This window comes from Peromyscus maniculatus, chromosome 8, assembly GCF_049852395.1.
Source record: "Peromyscus maniculatus bairdii isolate BWxNUB_F1_BW_parent chromosome 8, HU_Pman_BW_mat_3.1, whole genome shotgun sequence".
NCBI lineage: Eukaryota > Metazoa > Chordata > Mammalia > Rodentia > Cricetidae > Peromyscus > Peromyscus maniculatus.
In genome coordinates this window covers 89,526,704-89,550,189 of record NC_134859.1, presented here as the reverse complement: position 1 = coordinate 89,550,189, position 23,486 = coordinate 89,526,704, and the positions used below count along the sequence as shown (strand labels likewise).

The 23,486-nt window shown below is 50.3% G+C and overlaps 1 protein-coding gene across 6 annotated transcripts; it reads right to left on the bottom strand.

The window, feature by feature from the left end:
• Nucleotides 1–13: 13 nt before the first annotated feature.
• On the bottom strand, nt 14–9,710 carry Rundc3a (RUN domain containing 3A). Of its 6 annotated transcripts, none has more exons than XM_006970594.4 (11): nt 9,350–9,706; nt 5,104–5,219; nt 4,598–4,746; nt 4,353–4,438; nt 3,336–3,425; nt 3,157–3,237; nt 2,840–3,005; nt 2,588–2,745; nt 1,734–1,871; nt 1,533–1,639; nt 14–558 (listed from the first exon to the last, which is right to left on the bottom strand). In XM_006970594.4, exons 1-11 carry the CDS (start codon nt 9,454–9,456, stop codon nt 416–418), a joined length of 1,341 nt encoding a protein of 446 aa, XP_006970656.1. In that variant the 5' UTR covers nt 9,457–9,706; the 3' UTR covers nt 14–415. The 6 variants fall into 6 exon arrangements, with proteins under 6 accessions (XP_006970656.1, XP_015850950.1, XP_015850953.1 ...); XM_015995464.3 differs by having other exon boundaries at nt 285–558; nt 4,598–4,734; nt 9,350–9,710; XM_015995467.3 differs by having other exon boundaries at nt 285–558; nt 4,598–4,731; nt 9,350–9,514.
• Nucleotides 9,711–23,486: the final 13,776 nt, after the last annotated feature.

Here is a 23,486-nt window from a genome sequence, read left to right as displayed (position 1 = left end):
AGATGACGCCACCTCAGTCCTCTGGTTTTTATTTGCCTAATCTCTCCCTACATAGGTACCGAGGAAGGGTGACTTCAGAGGGTGTACAGGGACAGACCAGAGGCAGGGCAGCCGGAATGCCAGGGCTGGACCACCTGCTCCTGAGGCAGGTGTGGAAGATAGCAGAAGGAAGCAGGCAGGCTTCCCCGGGGGACTGAGGGCCTGTGGCCTGGGTGCCCCTTCCCCTGGCCCCACCACTTCCCAGTGCAACGCCTGCCTCCTTGGCCGGAAGCAGGAAGAGACTTGGCTTGTCTTTCCCTAGAGACCCTTGGCTAGGTGGGCAGCATTCTTGAAGGGTTGCCTGGGTTGGGGGACTCAAAGGTGGCAGTTGTCCGTGGCCCCTAGCAGATGGGGCTGGCATTGCCCACGCTGTTCCTCAGCTCGGGCTAAGCGCTGGGCTGCCCTCGGGGCTGTCGCTCACCAGACATTCGTTGGATTTGAAGCTCGCCAGGGACTTGCAGCTGGGGATGGAGGCCAGGGAGCCGCAGAGGCCCAGCATGGAGGGCGTGGGGTCCTTCCCTGGGGAGAGAGGGCGGGTGAGGCTGGACCAACCAGACTGTGTGTGGGGGGCAGGGGGTTTCATGGATGGGCAGTAAAAGGACAGTTCTCAGGTCACCCCCAGGAGACTCTTGGCCTCTTCTGGAGCATCTGCCATTTTTTGATTAAACCCTGACTCAGGATGCCTTGCATGGGGCTTGGGACACTGTATTGTAAACGTCAGTTTAGATCTCTGTCTCCCCCTGAGCCTCAGCCTCTTTGTCCATTTATTAAGCACACAGAGAGCATTTGCTCTGGTTCACACTCTGGGAATACAGAGAATGGACAAGACATGGTCCCTGCCCTCGTGGAGCTCACAGTCTGATTGGGGAGACACACACACACACACAGTCACAAACACAGTGTGGTGGGTTACATATCCAAAGCCTGCTGTGTCTCAAAATCCAGTTACCTGATACAGTGTAGTTATATAGCTATATATTAAAAAAAGAAAGAGAGAGAGAGACAGGAAGTCCAGGCATTGGGAGAACTAGGAAGGGAGGAACCAAGGTGGAGCCAGGGGTGAGGTCAACACAAAATGCATGCGTTGAAGTCCTGGGCATTCACTCGGAGGGAGCCACTAATTTGGTTCTGAGCTTCCTGGCAGCCAAAGAAAAGGGGGGAAATCGGTCAGGCGAGCAGTTGAGTGTGCATGTGGTGAGAGCAAAACCAGGCTGAGGAATCCCTGGAGTATGAGCCCTCTCCATACATGAACACTGGGGGCTCTTTTTTACCAATATCCCTATTTTACAGGTGGGAATGTGGGCCAGCAAAAAGAGACCAAGCTCAGGTTCTTTCTGAGTCCCCAACCAAGCTCCCTCATTGGTGCTGTAAGAGGAGGAAAAGCTGAGAGAAGGGTCCAGCCATTGCTTCAGTTCGGACCCCTGAAGTACACTGAGTGTGTGTGTGTGTGTGTGTGTGTGTGTGTGTGTGTGTGTGTGTGTGCGCGCGCTCACCAATGGGGCCCCAGGGTTCCTCGTCCCGCTTGCCCTCTCCCAGGCGCTGGGAATCTGAGCTCAGGCTGGCCTCTGCAGACAGCGGCTCCGTGCTCATGAAGCTGTGTCTGTGCAGAACAGAGAAGAGCAGGCGGTGGCCTGGAGCCCCGGGCCTGCTTCCTGGGAGTGGGGTTTGGGGGCATCAGTTGGGTTGGGGCTTACCTCCGATATAGCTTGGAGTTGCCGGCACCCTCAGGCCTATTGAGTGTGCTCAGGGAGGGCCATTGGTTGACCAGGGGTGTGGTGAACTCCTTGGAACCCTGGGCCAGGGGGGCATGGTCACCGGGGATCAGACCTGTCCTGGGAGGGGGAGGGGGATCAGGCCTGGCTGGAAAAGGGAAGCCAGACTCAGCAAAGGTAGGGGCCAGGGCTTAGAAAGGAAACCTGAGTGGTAAAAATGGGGATATATGCGGCTCAGGGGTGATGGCACACACGTGGAATTCCAGCACCAAGAGGTGGATGCAGAAGGAACACAAGTCTCAGACCTGCTACATAATGAGGCCATATTTCTAAAAGGGGCCAGGGAGGCAGTGTTAGATCCCGGAGCGGTACAGGCATAGGCTAGGGGCAGAGGTGGCCAGGACTGGTGTGCCCCTGTTGGGAGTTGGAGTGATGGAGTGTTTAGGAGTCAGAATGACGTATGAGCAAAGTGGAGAGGGTGGGTACTCTTGAAGGGGTGGGATTTGTGCTAGCTAGCTGGGAGAGGTTTAGGAAGAAATGTTCTAGGTTGTGGGGTCAGTGGGTGATGCAGATCAGAGGTCTGAACAGTGAGAGTTGGCACAATAAAGGCTGCTGAGGTCCTGTGAGCAATGTGGTCCCTGCAGCAGTGGCTAGTGTCTAGCTGAGGTGATGGAGGCTGTGGAATCGTAATGTTAGGCAACCGCAGGATCTTGGGAGAGAAGGGATGGGATGGGTGGGCTGATGCACATTGGTAGTTGATGTTAGGAAAGTGATGCCATCCAATGGAGTCATTTTAGGGTTCACAGGGGTTGGGACAGGGCAGGAGGCGGGCTCACAGCTGCTCCTGCAGCTCCAGGATCACGCCTTCCAGCTCCCGCTTCTCACGCTGATTCTGCGCTGCAGCCTCCTCCAGCTGCAGCTGCAGCCGCCGGTTCTCCGCCTCCAGGTCCTTCAGCTGCGACTCGCGCAGACGCACCAGCTCCTCCAGGTATCCCTGTAGGGCGCCAGCTCAGCCTGGACTTCCAAGGGGGTCCCAGCCTGGACCCTGGCCACACCACACCCAGCTCCCCGAGCCTCGCCCCGCTCACCTTCTGCGCATAGACAATGCGAAACTTCTGTTCCATCTTGTGCCACTTGCTGTACCAACTGTCCTCGTCGGTGACGAGCGGCAGGTAGGGGTGCTCGGGCGAGTTGTCCTCGCTGGTGCTGCTCTCCGCACTGTGCCGCTCCTCCTCATCCGTCAGGTAGTCGTAGCTTAGGAGCGGGAGCAGTGGGTGGGGCCGGCTCCGCCCCGCCTCGCCCCACTAGCACCCCAACTCCGACCCTTGGGCAGTGACACCAGGATGACACTCAGCGCCCTTCCGGTGCCCATCTCCTCACCCACCGCGATAACGGGGCTGCTCACCTCTGGGTGAATTTTAGGTAGGGCGTGTAATCGATGACCACCGGCGTCTTCCCGTCCAGAACTTCGCCCTTTAGACAGAAGCTGGGGCGGAAGAGCCACAGGGGTGGGGGGAGGGAATGAGGGGCGTTGGACAGTTGTGGGGGAGGAAGTCCCCTTCACCACCGCCATGCAGACCCCACCTGAAGTCGATGGCGCTCAGCCCAATCAGCATCCCCGTGAGGACAGTGGCTTCCTCCCGCAGCATGATGGCTCCGGAGTCATAGAACCGTCTGTAGGGAGAGGAGAACACAGAACGGAGACTCCCGAGGGGCCCCGCACCCAGGACTTCTCTGCTTGGCTTACTTACTATAAACTTTCCTGGAGGAAGGAGATGCCTTCTTTCTGCTCACCAGACTGTCTTCTTGGACGCTCATTGGAACTAGTGCCTACCCCACCCCCACCCCCATCACAATGCACACGTCCTGACAAAAGACTCTCTTTTTTTGGTTTTGTTTTGTTTTGTTTTCGAGACAGGGTTTCTCTGTGTAGCTTTGGAGCCTGTCCTGGATCTCACTCTGTAGACCAGGCTGGACTCGAACTCACAAAGATTCACCTGGCTCTGCCTTCTGAGTGCTGGGATTAAAGGCATGCGCCACCACTGCCCGGCCAAGAGACAATCTTCTGTTCTCTAAGCTAAGCAGCCTCCATCAAGCACTGGGTCACCCCAATCCTTTAAATCAGGGAGCAAGTCATAGTCGTTAGTGCTTGTCATACATACAGTAGATCCTCAAAGACAACTCTGAAATGTGAAGACTAGGGATAGAATGCAGTAAAAAAAAAAAATCAGGTTTGAGGGGGGACCCTCCTAACCTCAATAGCTTCCTACCCCCACAATGGCATGTTCTGCCTTGTGATCTCTGACCCTCAGGACCCACCTTCTTGGCACCCCCCTAGGGCCAGGCACCGAAGCTCCTCCACACATTGGAACTCTGTTCTTGGAAGACCAGAGTGACTGACTGCCTTTGTTTGCGGAGCTGTCGGGGCTGTGTGTTGTAGGTCATGGCGCAAGGCCAAGTAAAATGGTACATGACTGAGGCCTCCGCAGTCCTGTTACCATGTGCATACTGGGACTTGTAGTCCAGATACTGAAGGCTGCTGTGGGGACGTAAGGCTTAGGCAATGAAGGTGCAAACTGCTGTCCTGGAGGTCTGTCTGACCTGGTAGTTCGGTTGTCCCGAAGAGCTGTGGTGATGTATTCTGACATACGCTTCTCCATGAGAGCCACCCGGATCCATGCCCGGCCCTAGAAAACACGATCACCTTCAGTTGTCCCAGAGGGACCTATACGTGCAACATCAGGTGTGGTCACCCTTCCCAGTGCTGTGGGCAAGGGGTAAGCAAAGACAGGGTCCCTCTGTCCAAAGCGGGGGTCAGTGTGTTGACACCGGCTGTGGCCCCTCACCTTGGCTCGAGCTGTGCTGATATTCTCCATGTTCTCAATGCTGCTCACGCAGTTGTTGGGCACTTTGCTGCAGGCCAGTCGGATATAGTCCCAGAAGCCCCGTTGCCCATCTGAGCTGAACCAGCTCACTGGACCTGCTGGGGCACAAGCTGAGCCAGGGCAGGGAGGGAACTCAGCAAGACCAGGGAGTTTGGAAAGGGTCCATGTCATAAAGCACTCACATGTATAAGCATGAGCCACCACACACACACACACACACACACACACACTGCCTCCCCCAGCATAAGCAGCGGGCTTGCCAACAGAACTGCATGCCCAATGATGGAGCTGTGGGCAGATGACCCTTTCCCAGTCTCCTGGTACTGTGTGTTTGTTTCTATGTACAGCCCAGAAGGGAGCCCTGGGCCAGGGATGGCGTTTAGAAATCCACAGAGGAAGGATATCGGAGCAGGGTGGTGGCTGGAGCCACAGGCTGAGGCTGGAAGGGGTGGGTGATGATGGCCTACCTTTAAAACGGTGACTGAGAATCTGCTCCAAAATGGCTGCGAAATTAACAAACTCCTCGGATGAGTCATCGATGGGCTCCGCTGTGTACTTCTCTAGCAAGGTTTTCACAGAGAACCTGGGTTGAGGGCAGGGGTGGGGGAGGGGGTCAAACAGGGTGGTAGAGGCAGGGTGTCAGAGAGGATGTAATAGGCGGGGGGGGGGGGGGGTCAGGAAGGGCATGAATGTGATGTGGGGGCTGATGAAACCAGAGTGACCACAGAAGATTCTAGACTAGGTGGATAAGAGAGTGACAGATGCAGGGAGGGGGACAGGCTGATCGGCAGAGCGGGTGCAGAAGAGACAGCCAGAGAAAGGAAGCTTCAGGGACAAGGTATGAGAGAGGATGAAACAATATGTAGAAAAACGAGACTGCAAGAGCTGGGGGTCAGCCCCAGACTCTGTCCCTGCCACCCTTCAGAGTGGCATTTTCCACGTGTGTGAACTGAGGGTCAACCAGGAGTCAGAAGCCAGTTTGTACCCATGCTCCCCAACAGTCTTTCAGCATTGTTGGAATGGGCTTCCGTCTCTCCGGGGCCGGGGGTCGCCTGTACCAGGGCATATGAGCTGCCACGGTGCACATGGAATGTAGGCATGCATGCGTGGCCAGGTGGAGGGATACTCAGCTCCGGGACATCCCTCCTCCCTCTTCCCTCCTCCCTCTTCTCAGTAGCCCACCCACACACCAGCTGCCCAGAGCCAGGCAGTGCAGAGCTTGGGGCGTGGGGGGAGAATGCAGGGTGTGGGTCTGACATACATCAGGTGGGAGGGAGCTCTGGCAGAAGGTCCCTGAGAGGGATCTGGGGGTCCAGACACTGGCTTCTCAGGGAGGAAGATAGGCAAAGAAGGCAAGTGAGGCTGAGGGCCTGGAGCCAGGCAGCCTCCATCACTCTCTCCAGCCTTGCTGAAGCCTGCGGCATCCTCTGCCCTCCTTCCTAGGTAGTCTCCACTTTGCAGTGAGTGGAACAAGGAGAGGACACACAGCTCCTAACATCTCATTACTGCTGTTTCTAAGACAGAGCAGGAGTAGGGTGTCCAGGGAAATGGGAGATACTTGGATATGTCCTTTTATTCTACCCATGTTTGCCAAGCTGTACAATGTGCCCAGAACTGTATTTCATATGCATCAACCCACCTGTCCTTATCACAGCCCTGAGAGGTGGGTCCTCTTATGACCACCTTCTCCGTATTATAGATAAAGGAGGCTAAAGGCTCCAGAAATGGACTGAGCAGTCGTGTAACTCGGGAGAAGCCATGCATGTCTTCATCCTTGGCTCTTTCTGCTCCGACTTACAGCTTCCTAGTGGCTGTTATAATTATTGAGGCTTGGCCAGTAAGCTGGTTCAGGGGATAAAGGCACATGCCACTAAGCACAGTGACCGGAGTTCAATCCCAGGAACTCCATGGTGGAAGGAGACACCTTACGCCCATCAGTTGCCCTGACTTCCACACTTAAACCATGGCACATGCACACACAAAATAAGTAAACAAACAAATAAATGTCATCTTTTAAAAAAGTACTAGCCAGGCATGGTGGCACATGCCTTTGGTCCCAAAACTCAGGGGGCAGAGGCAGGAGGATCACTGTGAGTTCCAGGTTAGCCTGGTTTACACAGTGAATTCCAGGACAGCCAGAACTACATAGATCCTGTCTTAAAAAAGAAAAAGAAGGCCGGGCGGTGGTGGCGCACGCCTTTAATCCCAGCACTCAGGAGGCAGAGGCAGGCGGATCTCTGTGAGTTCGAGGCCAGCCTGGACTACCAAGTGAGTTCCAGGAAAGGTGCAAAAGCTACACAGAGAAACCCTGTCTCGAAAAAACCAAAAAAAAAAAAAAAAAAAAAAAAAAAAAAAAAAAAAAAAGAAGAAGAAGAAGAAGAAAAGAAAAGAAAGAAAAAAATCAAATAAACAAGTACCGAGGCTCTAAGAAGCCTCTGCCCTCTGCTGTCTGCCTCAATGGAACACAGGCTCCTAAGACTCCCAAGCCAACAGCCAACCACCGGAGCCTCTCCCCTCCACCTCCCTTTGGGCTTTACCCAGGACAGGTCAGAGTTGGGATGTGCTAGAGGGAAGCAGCTGCCGGATTCAAAGCCTTTTTCCTCGGGTGCAAATGGAAATACCAGCACTTGCCTCGTTCAACTTTGGTTCAGGTCCCAGACAAGGATAGAAGAAGGTGAGAGTGTATGGATTGCTGGGCGCAGGCCAGGTGAGGAGTCAAGCCTGGCCCTGCCAGGAGGGAGCCTGCGACTGCGATCAGGCCATTATCTGGGCTTTCTGATGTACAACCATCTATTTGTGGTCATCTGGGTCAGACTTCAGTAGAGGCCTGGGGCTTGGTCAGCATGGCAGCCATCTGCCATCTGTCCTTGGGGGAGCTGAAAGCTGGTCAGAGCCTCTAGGAACCCCACGGTGTGGGCCTGGTTAGGAAAAGCGATAGCTGCTGTGGGTTACCATGGAGACAGGGAGGCCAGGGCCCAGGGGAGCCTGCAGCCTGCTAAAGGGAGCTGCTGGGAGCTGGAGGAGAACCACGTGACAGCGATGAGGCAGCAGGGGTCCCTGGGGTTTTGGAGAATTTTGTCATGTCTCTGACCCCCCTAAACTATCCCTTGTCCCTCACTCTGAGCTACCTCCAAGACACCTGAACCTCTGTTTCTACAGCTTAGGCCAAGTGATTCTCCCTCCTTTGCCCACACACACAAAGCCCTAGCTATCCTGGCAAGCAAGAAAAAGATACCAAGAGCAGAGAGGAACAAGAAGAGTGTCATTGAGATCCCTGTTTCAGTGCGCCAGGAACTGGCTAGCATCTAATACGGCACACCACGACCCAATCTTTGGTATGGCTTTTACAGCTAAGATGTACAATTTAAGAACTAAAACACCAAAGGCTCAGAGTAGTTAGGAAACTTCCACAAGGTTGCCCACCTAAGGACTGAAGCAAAAGCTTGATGCTAGGACTGTGTGGATCCAAGGGCCAATATCACTTGACACCAAACCGACAAGATTTGGGGGATGGGGGCAGAGACAGTGACTGTGCTCTGGGCTGGGTCACCGATACACACCCCAGCCACCTTCACACAGGGCTGATGTCGGAGCACTTTCGAGACCCTGGGAAAGGGAGCCTCTGAGACAGAGACAACATGGCTGGGTATGTATCCTGGTATCCAAAGGAGCTCTGGGTGCTGGAGACTGGGCATCAGGTGGACATGTGTCCTGGGAGGAGGAACAGGGCTGAGGTTTACGTGCAGGCAGGTGGGACTGGTAAGGAAGGACAATCAGGCCTGCATCCAGGAGCAATAGAGTCCAAACATTTGGTGGACATGGCAGGCGTGGAGGCTGCAGGTGGAGAAGGCAGCTGGCCTGGAGATCCCAGAGGGAGAGGCAAGGGCAGGTGGGGGCTTGGGAGAGCCTGCTCAGCTGGCAGCTTTCTGGCCTCAGAGCAGGGCAGGGAGGGTGAGTCACTGCGGGGCTGAGGTAGGAAGGATTACTTCCTGGTGTCCAAGAAAGCTGAGAATTTCCCCAGCCCTGCAACAGCCCCACCCTCGGAGATTTGGGGATTTGGGCTCCCAATCTGCACCCGGACTCAGGGGCCCAGGCTTCTGCAGCTAGGCCTTGGACGTCTACAACAGGGTAGTGCCCTCGACCTTCACTGGATGGATTCAGGGGCTTTGCTGCTGTGCCCAGTTGATTCTGCCACAGGCTGCAGCTGCCCAGAAACACCAACCATCCTTACTTCAGGAAGGGTCGAGCATCGGAAAGTCTCTTAGGAAAGGTCCACCCAAGAGGCCAAGATGACAGGGATGGCAAGAGGGGACTTGGAGGACACCCGCCCCCCAACCCCATTGAGTCCCCTCTGCCCACCCTGCCCCCACTGCCAGGAAGAGAGCCAGCCAGCCCCCCTCCCCCTCTCACACACAATGTCACTTCCTGGTTCTCACAGGAAGCTGCAGTGCCAATTAAACTCTCTTCATCCCCCCCAAACCCCAGGCCGGGCATAGGCCCGGCTTAGCCAAGAAGAATAAGGACCGGCGTTCCAGCCCGCCTCCGGGTTCCGGGCCTGGGAAGGATAGTGAGCGCGTTCCTTCTAAGCCTCGCTGTCCGGCCTTTTTTCAGCGGTTGTAGAGCATCCCCGTGGGCATGCTCAACCCTTAGATTCCCCAGCCCTCCCCAACCCTTCCCTCGAACCACCCCACCCGGACCGCCAGCGGCGCCCACCTGCACACGGTGATCAGGTTCCTGCGCTCCACGATCACGTTGCGGGAAGATGCTTTCTTGGAGGGCAGCCCCAGAGCCATGGTGGTCTGGACAAAGCTCGCTTCCATTCAGATGTGCGGCCACTGCTGCTGCCGCCCGCTGCCCCCCACCCCACCCGGAGCCCCGGCCCCCCTCGCAGGATCACGGCTGGGCCTTCTGCCCCCCGGGGCCCTTCGTCCTCTTCACTGCCATCCCTCTGCCTCGACGCCTGGTGCCCGGCCCCTTCGCTCCCTCCCGCGGCAGCGATTCCGGAGCAAAACAAGGCCGGGGAGGGAGCTCTCCGAGGTGCTGAGCCGGGGCTCGTCACCCCCCTCCCCCAGCCGCCCGCTTCCCCCCCCCCAGCCGGTGACGTCAGGGCCATAGGGCTCCGCCCCCCGGCAGCCCGGGACCAATCCGCAAAGGGCGCAGGGTTTGGGGGGGAGGGGAAGGACGGAGGCTCCTGAGAGAGCGGAGGGGGTCTCCCCCGGAGAGACAGCGATTGTGTAGAGAAGGACCCTATTCTCCACCCCCACACTCAAGGCTGGGGATCCTCGCCCGGCGTCCCAGCTTTGACGCTTTCTTTCCCTTGCTTCTAAACTGGAGTCGGTGGTGTCGATCTCCGATCTCCCACGGTAGCCTGAAGAATGGAGACCCTCACCTCCCGCACCCTTTTCCGCCCTGCCCCCACCCATCTCAGCCAGACCTGGGCCACTTTCAGAGACTGCAGGTGGCCTTAGGTGCTAACCTAGAAATTAAAGGGATCTCTGTGCTTCTTGCGGGGAGGGGGGGGGGGGCTCTGCGTTCGTTTGCAGTAGACGGCAAGCCCGCCTCCCCGCCGGTGGAGGATGGGAAAGCCAGCGAAACCATCGGAGTCCAGAACCTGGAACCACTCAGGACAGGGATCTGGGGCTACTGGCAGTTAGGCGCCCTGGATTCCGTGGGGGTTCTCAGCAGCAGCCACCCCAGCGACGACTTAAGGGTTAACCCTTTAGCTGTCTTCATTGCTGCAGCCCTGGGGGCGGGGCGGGGGGCTGAGGGGGGCGTCAAAAATGGTTAGCTTTTAGTTGGGCAGGCCTGAAGGCATAGTCTGGCTTCTCTGCTATCCTTGGCTTCCCTGCTGTTCTTCATATTCCTGATCGCCTGCCCCGCTCTTGATAAACCAGCTCCAGGATTTGAACATCGCTCTTCTTCAGTTGGGTTGCCCCTGTAATGTGGAGTGTCAGACTTCTCTATACATTATGGACATCAATGCCTTATCAGATCTGATTTGCACCATCTTCTCCCATTCTGTAGGTTGTCTTTTAATTGTCCATACTGTCACTTAATTCTCAAAAAACTTAAATTTCCATGAAGTCCAAACTGGTCCTTTTTTTTTTTTCTTTCTTCCATTTGTTGCCTGTGTCTTTGGTGTCAAATCCTAGAAATTATTGCCTTTGTATGTTTTTGTGTTTTGTTTTATTGTTTTTGGTTTTTGGTTTGTTTTGAGATAGGATCTCACTCTGTACCCTGTCTGGCCTGGAACTCCATTTGTAGACCAGACTTTTTTTATTTTTTATTTTTTGGTTTTTCGAGACAGGGCTTCTCTGTGTAGCTTTGGAGCCTGTCCTGGCTCTGCCTCCCGAGTGCTGGGATGCATGCGCCACCACCACCCAGCGATTAGACTTCATAGACTCACAGAGATCCAACTGCCTCTGCCTCCTGAGCACTCTAATTAAAGGTGTGCTCCACCATGCCCAGCTCCTTTGTACGTTTTGAAACAGAGTCTCTTGTAGCCCAGGCTGGACTGGAACTTGATATGAAGCTGAAAATAATCTTGAACCCTGGATTCTACCGTCTCTGCTGTGCCTGGCTGCCTTTTTTCTTTTCTGTTTTCAGTGTTGGGGATGGAGCGTAGGGCCCGTGGGTGCTAGGCAAGTGCTCTGCCTCTGAACCACACCCCCAGATGCCCTGGCCCTGTTTTCTTCCAAGAACTGTAAAGGCTTGCTTGTAGGTGTATCTGTGATCCATTTTAAGTGAATTTTGGACATAGCGTCAGGTACAGTCTTTTCCTCCATTGACAGACCTTGTCATGCACAAATGATTTGGCCATATATCCAAGAGTCTGTAGCTAAGCTCTCTATGCCGGCCCATCGGTCTGTGTCTGCCTTTATGTAGTCACACAACTTGATAAATGAAGATTTCTAGTAAGGTGTTTTTCCTTCCCCATGGTTTGAACTCAGGGCCTCATATGTCTAGATGAGTACTCGACCACTGAGCTACATCCCAGCTCGTATTAAGTCTGGAGATCAAGAATCGTGGCCTCTTTGTTCTTTATCCTATTCTGACATATGATAACAGTTTCCTTCCTTTTCATCATGGTTTTTCATCACCTATGTGTTCAACAATAAAACACTGTAACATTCCCAGTGTTGAAACTTTATAGACTGAAGTACGGCATGAATGAAGCTGTGACTACTTCCTCCTCCTCTTCCTCCTCTTCTTCCTCCTTTTAGTGAGACAAGCTCTCACTGCCTCTGCCTCCTGAGTGCTGGGGTTAAAGGCGTGTGACCACACCCAACCAGTGATTGCTTCTTTCAGCACTAGTTTGGGAGACTCACTTTTCTTATATGTTATTTCAGTGTGTGTCTATGGGACATGTATCCCTGCTACCAGGAGGGTAATCTTGTGTATTAGACAGGGCCTGATCAGGAGAGCAGAGAGTACATTGTGTGTCTCTGTAGAGGGGATGTAAGAACAGGAGCCTGATTCCTCAGGGGCTGGAAGATAGAGAGAGCAATGAGAAGAGAATGTGGAGACAACACAAGAATTAATGGCGGGGGTGGGGGGTGGGGGTGTGAAGGGGCAGGAGAAGGGGAGAGGGTGATCTTTGAGTGGTATGTAAAATGAATAAAATTTTTTTCTTAATTAAAAAAAGGAAGAAGTGCCGGGTGGTGGTGGCGCACGCCTTTAATCCCAGCACTCGGGAGGCAGAGCCAGGCGGATCGCTGTGAGTTCGAGGCCAGCCTGGGCTACCAAGTGAGCTCCAGGAAAGGCGCAAAACTACTCAGAGAAACCCTGTCTCGAAAAAAAAAAAAACAAAAAAAAAAAAAACAAAAAAAAAAAGGAAGAAGTAATGGCAGATGGCAGCCAGGACTGAGGAAGAGTAGAGGTGTTTTTTTTATCTAAATTGTTCTGCTTACCAATAAAGACTGGGGAGTCAGATGTTGGGGTGAAAACCTGCTGCATGAGAGAAGCCGAGAAGCCGCCAGCTGACCTTCCTTTTTAGCTGGAGACCCAGAAAGAGAGCTTCTCTCCTGCCATCCCCAACCAAAAAGACCCTTGAATCTCTAAGTCCCTCTTGTTGTGGAATATTGTTTTAACTGGGCCAAGATGTGTTACATTTGTTTCTGCTGTGGACTGTTTAACTATGTGAAGGTATGTTACAGTTGTTTTTGTTGCCTTTGTTTAATTACATAAAGATGTGTTGCGTCTGTCTCACCTTGCCTGCCCAAGGCACCTGATTGGTCTAATAAAAAGCTGAATGGCCAACAGCTAGGCAGGAGAGGGACAGGCGGGGCTGGGGGGCGGAGAGAATAAGGAGGAGGAGAAATCTAGGCAAAGGAGAGAAGGATTGAATGAGAAAGAGAGGGACACTCTTGGGTCCAGAAGCCAGGCAGCTGCCAGCTGCCATGAGAAGCAGTGAGAATAAGATCTACAGGAAGAAAGAAAGGTAAAAAGTCCTGAGGCAAAACACAGATGAAGAGAAACAGGTTAAGTTATAAGAGCAAGTGGGACAAGCATAAGATAAAGATAGAGCTTCATCAATAGTAATCTCTGTGTCATGATTTGGGAGCTGGTTGGTAGCCTAAAAGAAAAAGCTTGGTACACCTCCCTACTTCTTCCTGTGTGTCTCTCTATCAGTCTTCCCAGGTCCTATGGACTCTATGGCTAATTCTTGTCAATGAGTCGATGGCTTCGCCCCTTGATCCAAGGTTCATTTTAGCACAGTCTCAGGGCTTCACAGTGCGATCAAAGTCCGGCAACACAGAGGAGCCCTCGAGCCACACCAGCGGAGCCCTGCAGAGTTGAGAATCAGGCTCAGGAGAGGCTGCCCCAGGAGACTGCTCAGTCCTTCTCAGAGCTACCATCTCCAACGGTTCTCAGATCACAGAAGGAAGCTCAAGGCTGGACATAGTGTCCAGTGGTAAAGTCACTATAAAAACAGAACAAACAGTGGCTAACTAACTAATTCTCCTTTCCTCGGCCTTCTGGTCTCCTTTTAGCAGAAACCGAGAGAAAAAGAGTGATGGAGTCTGGGAAATCAGGTAGCAGAGTCATAATGCGGCCATGTATCAGAGAGATCTGGATAGAAGAAAGGTAAGTAACTGAAGCTAGTTTTGCCCTTTCCTCACTCAGCCTCCAAGCAGCTTTCTGTGCCTGATGGAACAAGAACAATTTCAGAGTGGTGGTGGTGGTGGTGGTGGTGGTGGTGGTGGCGGCGGCGGCGGCGGCGGCGGCGGCGGCGGCGGCGGCGGCGGCGGCGGCGGCGGCGGCGGCGGCGGCGCACACCTTTAATTCCAGCACTCAGGAGGCAGAGGCAGGCAGATCTCTGTGAGTTTGAGGCCAGCCTGGTCTACAGAGTGAGTTTCAGGACAGGCTCCAAAGCTACACAGAGAAACCCTGTCTTGAAAAACAAAACAAAAACAAAAACAAAAAAAGAACAATTTCAGGATTCTGCCTGACAAGATGCCACGGTCCTTTGTGACTTGAAGATGCTCGGGTGCCAAGGCTGACAGTGGAGACTCAAAGTCTCAACAGTGACAGTGTCCATCTCCCTGAGGGGCTAATACTCTCCAGGACCAGCCCAAATTTCTTCAGAGGATCCTGTAACCCAATGAGTACATTGCAAAGATAGATAACAACAACCCTTGTGTCGAGTGGGAGAGGAAAATTAATATTCAGAGAGAATGTGCAACAAGAAAAACTCTCAAGAAAAAGCATGCCCGGGACTGGGGAAATGACTCAGACAGTAGAGTGTTTATGGTGTGAACAAGAGGACCTGTGTTCAGATCCACGAATGTAAAGAAGGACTGGCAGCCTGCGCCTGCGCCTGTAATCTCAGTGCTGGTGATGGGAGGGGAGATGGAGACAGCATGACTCCTGGAGCTGGCCGGACAGCCTGTCTAGTGGACCCGGCAAGTTCCAGGTTCAGTGAGAGATCCTGTCTCAAACAAACAAACAAAAGATTGGGGAAGCCACTCAGGGGTCTCCACACTCACGCATGTGTACTGACACTCCTCCCGTAGAAAAAGACTAGTATTCCCAAAGCTTCTACAACCTTGTCTCTTTTATGTCTTCGGGTTTTGCTTCTTGGAGACAGGGTCTTATAGAGTCCAAGCAGGTCTCAAATTATGGTCCTCCTGTCTTAGTCTCCAAAATGCTGGGATTACAGGCAAGGGTCACTGTGCCCAGCAATCCTTATTTTTATGGCCAGAAGTGCATATTTATTCATGCTTTTTCTCTATTGTATTACTTATTTTGTAACACTCTTAGCCAGCACATTTATTTATCAAGTTGGACAACTAGATCTTTATGCTTGCAGAATTTGAATTTTCATGGCCAGTGAGATGGGTTTATAATAGCAGATGTGCATTCTCTCCTTTGGGGCAGGCCTCTAATCCAAGCAGAAACTGTTGGTTACCTCTATAACAGTTATGCCTCAGTTGAACCTCTGGGCACTTCTTGCCTATCAAGTTGTTCTTATAGCATGCAGAGTCCAGCATTGGTAAGATCACCAAAGTCTTTTCTTCCCCAGTGTCCTGAATAACACTTTCTATCACTCTTAAAGCTAGCCAGCAGTAAAGAAGCTTCCAGGTCCATTCCAGATTGGTTTTTTCTTTCTCTCTTTTTTTTTTATTTTTATTTTTTTATTTTATTGTTTTTGGGTTTTGGAGACAAAGTGTCTCTGTGCAACTCTGGCTATCTCATAATGCACTCTGTAGACCAGGCTGGCCTTGAACTCAGAGATCTGCCTTCCTCTGCCTCCTGAGTGCTAGATTAAAGGCATGTGCCACCATTGCCCAGCCCAGATTGATTTCTCTACATCAAGCAACCAAAGTGTGTGGCGTTTTTGGTAATAGGATCTAGTTACAGTACGATTGCTCACATTCTTTTTTTAATTTATTTATTTTTATGTGCTTTGGTGTTTTGACATGGGTGTCCAGTCCCCTGGAACTGGAGTTACAGACAGTTGTGAGCTGCCATGTGGGTGCTGGGAATTGAACCCGGGTCTTCTGGAAGAGCAGTCCGTGCTCTTAACCTCTGAGCCATCTTTCCAGCCCCAATTGCTCACATTCTTAACTTGCCTGATAACACACTCTTTATGACCTGTTTCTTCTTCCCATGTCACATTCCTAGGTGCTCCTAACATTGCTTTGCAAATAAACACTTGCCTTTGATTCCTTGGCTCAGACGATACTTGTAGGAAATCCAAACAATAGCAATTGATATCCAAAGTTGTCCTAGGGAGCAGACCCCCAGAACAGAATTATGACTTGTATCACACATCATCTATATGGCAGCTGAATTCCATGGCTGAGACAAATGGGATAAATGCCACTGAGAGTGGAACCCTTGTCAGTAATAAAACCTCTGGTGGACCATATGTGACATATGTGACACGGAGAGGTGACCCCCATGCAACTGCTCTAACATTTGAGTATGGGGGCAACCAGCGTTTACAAAACTGTAGACAACAGGGGCTGGAGAGATGGCTTGGTGGTTAAGAGCACTGGCTGCTCTTCCAGAGGTCCTGAGTTCAATTCTCAGCAACCACATAATGGCTCACAACTATCTATAATAGGATCTGATGCCCTCTTCTGTAATGCAGGTATACATGCAGACAGAGCACTCATACATATATATAAACAAACAAACAAATATTTTTTCTTTTCTTTTCTTTCTTTTTTTTTGTTTTTTGTTTTGGTTTTTTTTGTTTTTTGTTTTTGTTTTGTTTTGTTTTTTGAGACAGGGTTTCTCTGCGTAGCTTTGTGCCTTTCTTGGAACTCGCTTTGTAGCCCAGGCTGGCCTCGAACTCAAAGAGATCCGCCTGCCTCTGCCTCCCAGGTGCTGGGATTAAAGGCATGTGCCACCACCGCCTGGCTATTTTTAAAAACTTGTAGAAAACAGAAGCTGGGTGGTGATGGCGTATGCCTTTAATCCCAGCACTCAGGAGGCAGAGCCAGGTGGATCTCTGTGAGTTCGAGGCCAGCCTGGTCTACAAAGCGAGTTCCAGGACAGGCACAAAGCTGCACAGAGAAATCCTGTCTCGAAAAACCAAAAAACAAAAAAAAGTAAACTGGATGGTGATGGTGCACGCCTTTAATCCCAGCACTCAGGAGGCAGAGGCAGGTGGACCTCTATGAGTTTGAGACTAGCCTGGTTTACAGAGAGTTCCTGGACAGTCAGGGCTACATAGAGAAACTCTGTCAAAAAAAAAATAAATAAAATAAAATAAAATTAGGAGAGGTCACATGAAAAGCAGGCCCTCCTGTTAAAACAGTAAATCATAAATAACCCCAGCTTCATGAGGAAGGAAGGGATTGTTGTTACTCTCAGGGACACATAGTCGTGGTACCTATAAGGTCTCTGTTTAACTGGCCCATCCTGTTTCAATCTTATAAAAATCAGATAAATGAGCCGGGCGGTGGTGGCGCACGCCTTTAATCCCAGCACTCGGGAGGCAGAGGCAGGCGGATCTCTGTGAGTTCGAGGCCAGCCTGGTCTCCAAAGTGAGTTCCAGGAAAGGCGCAAAGCTACACAGAGAAACCCTGTCTCGAAAAACCAAAAAAAAAAAAAAAAAAAAAAACCAGATAAATGAAAAAATGCAAAAAACAACAACAACAACAAGATAAAATGAGCATGTACGCTCACTTGTTCATGAAAAAAAAAATCAGATAAATGGACGGGCAGTGGTGGCACATGCTTTTAATCCCAGCACTTGGGAGGCAGAGCCAGGTGGATCTCTGTGAGTTCGAGGCTAGCCTGGACTACAGAGCGAGATCCAGGACAGCACCAAAACTACACGAAGAAACCCTGTCTCAAAAAAAAAAAAAAACAACCAAACAAACAAACAAACAAAAATCAGATAAATGGCTGCAGATGAGGTGAACACAGCCACGCAGAAGCACCAGCTCAACCACTGAGCCAGATGCACTAGCAATTTTGGCTGTTAATTTGGTGACGGAAGATAAGTCCCTTTCCTTGGGGAGAGACATCAGGAGGACTTCATAGTCACTCCTAGGGCTTCCTGCTTCCTGCCACAAGAGAGTCCAAAGGGACCTGGATCACTGGCCTTCCATGGCACATCTTCATCCACTGTGTTGATGATGATGATGAGTGCAGTGAACTTGGCTTACAGGAGACATTCCTGATGCTCTCACGAGGCCTCTGCTTGATAGAGGGGAAAAGTAATGTTGCAAAGAATCATGGGTCTCTGTGCAAGTTGTAGGTATCCAAGGGCTGGCACCATCACGTACTCCCTACCATTAAGGAAGTTTAGCAGGCTCTTTCAGATCTCAGAGCTAAAAAGGGCTGTACTTGAAAACACAGGTCCTGCCTATTCGCTGGGTGACTCAGAAGGTTGCTGGTTTTTACTGGGGCCCCAAACAAGAGGGGTTTTCAGCTCTAGGCCAAGATGTAATTTCCATGCCTCAGGAGTCCTTATAGCCCAGCAGATGCTACCGAGCTTTGACTCATACTGATGCTCTGGGGAGTTTCTGGCAGGCCCAGAAGGCTCTGGAGCAAGGCCATACCTTCTGCAGTGGGAGAGTACTAAAAAAAAGTCTGGTGTAGCAAGATGTGATTGGCCATGCCTGTAAGCCCATCACTCCCGGGGTTTGGGGGAGGTAAGGCGGGGGCATCGTGAGTTGCAGGCTAGTCTGAGCTGCATAGCAAGACTATGTTTAAAAAAAGAAAGAGAAAGAGAGAAAGAAAGAAAGAGAGAGGGAGGGAGGGAGGGAGGAAAAGAGAATAAAAGAAAAGAAAAATACCTGATTTGTAACTGAAACCCAATCACTGCTCGGGTGGAGTAAGTGGCTGGAATTACCCATTATCAACTGTGTGTTTCAGAAACACCAAGTCACAAGATCAGGTGGTCACCGTCAAAACCCCAGAGATGATGGAGATGTCACATTCAAAATGAGACCTGGGGGATGGAGAGATGGCGCAGCAGTTAAGAGCACTGTCTGCTCTTCCAGAGGACCCAGGTTCAATTTCTAGCACCCATGTGGCCGGTCACAATTGTCTGTAATTCTAGTTCCAGGAGATCTGACACCCTCACACAGATACACATGCAAGCAAAACACCAATAAAATAAATAATTTTTTTAAAAGATGAGACCTGAGTAGGTGGGAAGGGCACAAGCAAATTATGTGAACAGGGAGATGGACCCCAGGCCACCGCCTCTGCTGTACCCACTCCTCTCTTTCAAGTCACGTCTCTGGCTGCTTGGGGGAACTCTTTAGCAGCAGTAGCTGGCAGACAGGGAAAGCATCAGGTCTGCTCAAAGACTTGGTGTGGACCACAAAGGACCTGCAGCCACATTACAGCCACAGTCAAGGGTTGCCCAAAAAGGCAGTGGTCAGGAGAAATCCCCTGGGGACTGGACTTAAAACAATTGTACCTGGTCATCAGCACAGAGCAGAAGGACAAAGTGAGCTAAGGACAGACAGGTCACAAACGACAAGCAGTAGCCAGTGGCTTTTCTCATGGGAACAAGACAGGAGACTGGAGATGGGACATTGTGTGGGGAGAGCAAGCAAATGAATGGATGGATGGATTAGAGGTAGCACAAGGTCTGAAGATCTGTGTGTCAGACATCAGTACCCACCAGTAAGAATTCTATGCAGGAGGTATAGGTGGAGTCTTTCTGTTTCCCCGGCAGTCACTCCCAAATAACCATAAGAGACTTAATATTAATTATAAATGCTCAGCCAATAGCTTAGGCTTGTCTCCAGCCAGCTCTTACAATGTAAATTAACCCATTTATATTCATCTGTGTGCTGCCCCGAGGCTTGTTTATCTCATCTGTGAACTTCCCATGTTGCTTCTTCCCCATCTGGCTTGAGACTCCTCAGACTCTGCCCTTCTTCCCAGCATTCTCTTTGCCCTGAAAATCCTGCCTAACTGTTGGCCAATCAACTTTTTATTAACAATGAGAGCAACACATTTTCACAATGCACAAAAGGATTATTCCACAGCATTAAGGGACATTGAGCATGGGGACAAGATAACTTGGCCGGTAACTGTCATCTGGTATCTATCAGAGTGTCCGATCTCTTCATGGGATTCTGAACAGCATCATGTTGGACTGACTCACTTCACCACAAAGGAGAAGTGACAATCAACACATGACTTCAGGGTTGCTGACTGCCATTGTTTAGTTTTTGGAGACAGCCTAGATTGGCCTCAAACTTGCTATGTAGCTGAAAATGACTATGAATGCCTGATCCTCCTGCCTCTACCTTCTGAGGGTAGCTAGCTTTCTTGTTGTTCTTTTGGGCTTGTCAGCTCTCCAATAATGACATGGAGACTTCTTATTAATTATGAAAGCTTGGCCTTAGCTTAGGCTTGTTCCCAACAAGCTCTTAAAACTTAACCTGTTCCTATCCATGTTTTGCCACGTGGCTTTTTAACCACTCTTCCATTCTGCACATTCAACTTCCTCAATGTCTCCCTGGTGTCTCTTGTATGCCTAGATTCATTCCCCTGAGTTCCTCTGTCTCCCAGAAGTCCCACCTAACCATTCCTGCCTAGCTATTGGCTGCTCAGTTTCTTATTAAACCAATCACAATAATACATCTTCACCCAGTGTACAAATATCCCTCAACACCTGAGTGCTGGGATTACAAACATATACCACCACACTCAGCTCTTTTTAAACATCATTTCTTTGCTTTGTTTTATTTTGTGTGAGGGTGTGAGTACAGACACACACTGTCACGATGTAGGGGTGGAGATCAGAGGACAGCTCCGGGGCTGTGAGTCAGCTCTTTCCTGCTACCTTGTAGGATCCAGGAATCAAACTTAGGCATCAGGCTTACTCACAAACTCCTCCTCCTGCTGAGTCACCTCACCTCACCACACACACACACACACACACACACACACACACACACACACATCCATGTCCAAGTCCACATATACATACACATATAAATAGCCATTTTAGGAAACATGAAGCAGTATTTCACTGTGGTCTGTTTTTTGCCTCTCCCTAGTTCTGGGATTAAAGATTTCTCATTGTGGTTTTGATTCATCTTTCTAACAACTAATGGTGCTAAATCTCTTCCCATGTGCATATTGGCCCTAAGCAGAAACTCGTAGAAATTCTGTTCATTTCTTTTGACCATTTCTTAGTTGGGCTGTATTTTTCTGCAATTAGTTTATTTACGCCTTTTTTTATTTTTTTATTTTCCAGAGCTGAGGACCGAACCCAGGGCCTTGTGCTTGCCAGGCAAGTGCTCTACCACTGAGCTGAGTCCCCGACCCCTTGTTTACGCTTTAAAATTCATTTATTTCAGATGTATGAATGTTTTGCCTTCACGTATATCTGTGTACAGCATGTATGCCTGGTGCCCACAGAGGCCAGAAGAGGTCATTAGAGCCTCTGGAGCTGGAGTTATGGGCCGTTGTGAGCCACCAAGAAGGTGATATTTATAAATGGAATCTCGGCCCTTTGGAAGAGCAGCCAGTGCTCTTAACTGCTGAGCTATCTCTCCAGTCCCTGAAATTAATTTTTATACTGATTTTTGATAATTGATTAAACATGCCTCTGAATTAAAATATTTTATCTAAAGGCTGTTTTGGATTTTCTGCCCATATTGAGACATTGGCAAATACTAGGCTTATTATTCCCTTCCTAAAGTTCATACTTCCTTGTCCCGCCTGTGCAAGTGGATGTAGGCTACACTAGATGGGCATTACCAGGCCATAGAGGTCCAATTCTAATCTTACTTTATTCAGTGTTAATTACTAATGTATGGCTACTTTCACAATGCTCTTTATGTTTATGAGATTAATATAGGTTTTTATTCTTTGTTCACACAGAAGATTACACTTGTGGGTTTTTCTGACATCAAATTTTATTTCTTGGGAGTGTCCATTGGATTGGGCTGGACAGAGGAAGGAATGAGAAATGAGGAAGAGAAGGGCATGATTCTATTATCTATCCATCATTCATCTATCTATCATCTGTCTACCAAGATCGACTACTTCATTGGCAATGAATCACCTCACTCAATCTGGTGGCTTGTTAGACATGCACAAAATCCTTAGAGCAGACAGGCAAGCTGGACTCTCTGGGGCAGGAGCTGACATCACAATCCATGGCAGAATTTCTTCTTCTTTAGGGGAAGCCTTTTCACTGATGGAGGGAGGAACATCCAGAGCATTGGGGCTAATTCTCTTACCTCAAGTCAGCTGGCTGGAGATGTTAACCACATATGCGAGACATCTTCCCAGCAATGCTTGGAGAGGTGTTAGACGGAGTAACCGGGTACCAGAGCCAAGAGCACAGACACAGCAAACTGAAGACAGCACTCTGGTGGGACCTGCCTGATGCTCAGTGTGAGAGCCAAAGTTACACTTTAAGTTTTCATTACTATGCCTAAGAGATCCATGAAACAAAAATGTCTCTGATCTGTAAGCCCCTTGCCCAAGGACAGATAGTTCCTGAAATGCTGGAGGCTGTTGTGTATGGGAGATAACAAGCCACAGGTTTTCACTCCCCTAAACAAGTTTGTTTGACCATTTGTACCAGATGTGCTTGATCACATGTGGGCGGGAAGTTCATAGGCAAAAAAATGCATCAGGATGTAGGCTGGAGGTACGTGCAGGATGTATGCTTGCCCCTGATTGGACATGATGCGAAATTGCAATGAATTATGGTTTCACCTTCTTGGCTTTAACCTGTAGTGGTGGTCTTATTCTCTATCAGTGGGATTAACAGCTTCTCTCAGGATTAGACTGAGGTTATATACTGTGGGAAGCAGTCCAGAGCCCTCCCTTCATGCGATTGTATTAATAGAATACTACCAATGTAATCATTAAAATGTTTTATTAGCATATACTAATTATATGTAATAATGGGTTCTAGCATGACATTTTCACACATGTTGTTTCCATCCGAGCACTGACCAGGCCCAAGCCTGCTTCGCATCTCAGGTCAGCATGCACTCAGGGTGGCGTGGCCATGGACTGCTGGCATGGACCACACGGCAACTCTTGCTGCTTGTAAAGTTCCAACATTTCCACTTGTCGGGTCACCACTCCCCAGCACCTTTTTCCTTTCATTTCTAACGATTCTCACTATGTGTTATGGGAGTTCCCGGATGCCTTTTTTTGGGGGCGGGGGGATTTTGTGTAGACTTTGAAGGATGAAAATGTATAAAATGGCAGCCTCTCTAAACAAAATTATTTGGAAAAAAGTCCCTGCCTCCATGTGTAGCTAGAGTTTTCCGGCCTTGCCCACAGTCAGGACAAATCTCTGTTACCCGCCAGTCCCACAGCCGCTCAGACCCAACCAAGTAAACACAGAGACTTATATTGCTTACAAACTGTATGGCCGTGGCAGGCTTTTTGCTAACTGTTCTTTTATCTTAAGTTAATCCATTTCCATAAATCTATACCTTGCCACGTGGCTTGTGGCTTACCAGCGACTTCACATGCTGCTGGTCATGGCGGCATCTGGCAGTGTCTCTCCACCTCAGCCTTCCGCTTCCCAGAATTCTCCTCTCTCCTTGTCCCACCTAATTCCTGCCTGGCCACTGGCCAATCAGTGTTTTATTTGACAGACAGACCATCCCACAGCATCCATGGAACCATATAGCGTGATAACTCATTCTGCCTACTCCCATGAAAGTTAACACCAGCCCGGGGAAGTGGTGGCACACGCCTTTAATCCCAGCATTCTGGAGGTAGTTCAAGGGCAGCCTCATCTACAGATCGAGTTCCAGGATAGGCTCCAAAGCTACACAGAGAAACCCTGTCACGAAAAACAAAAACAAAACAAAACAAGAGTTAACCTAAGTTGCTAGATTGGATAAGTAACACATGCTTGATAAATAAGATATATTTGATA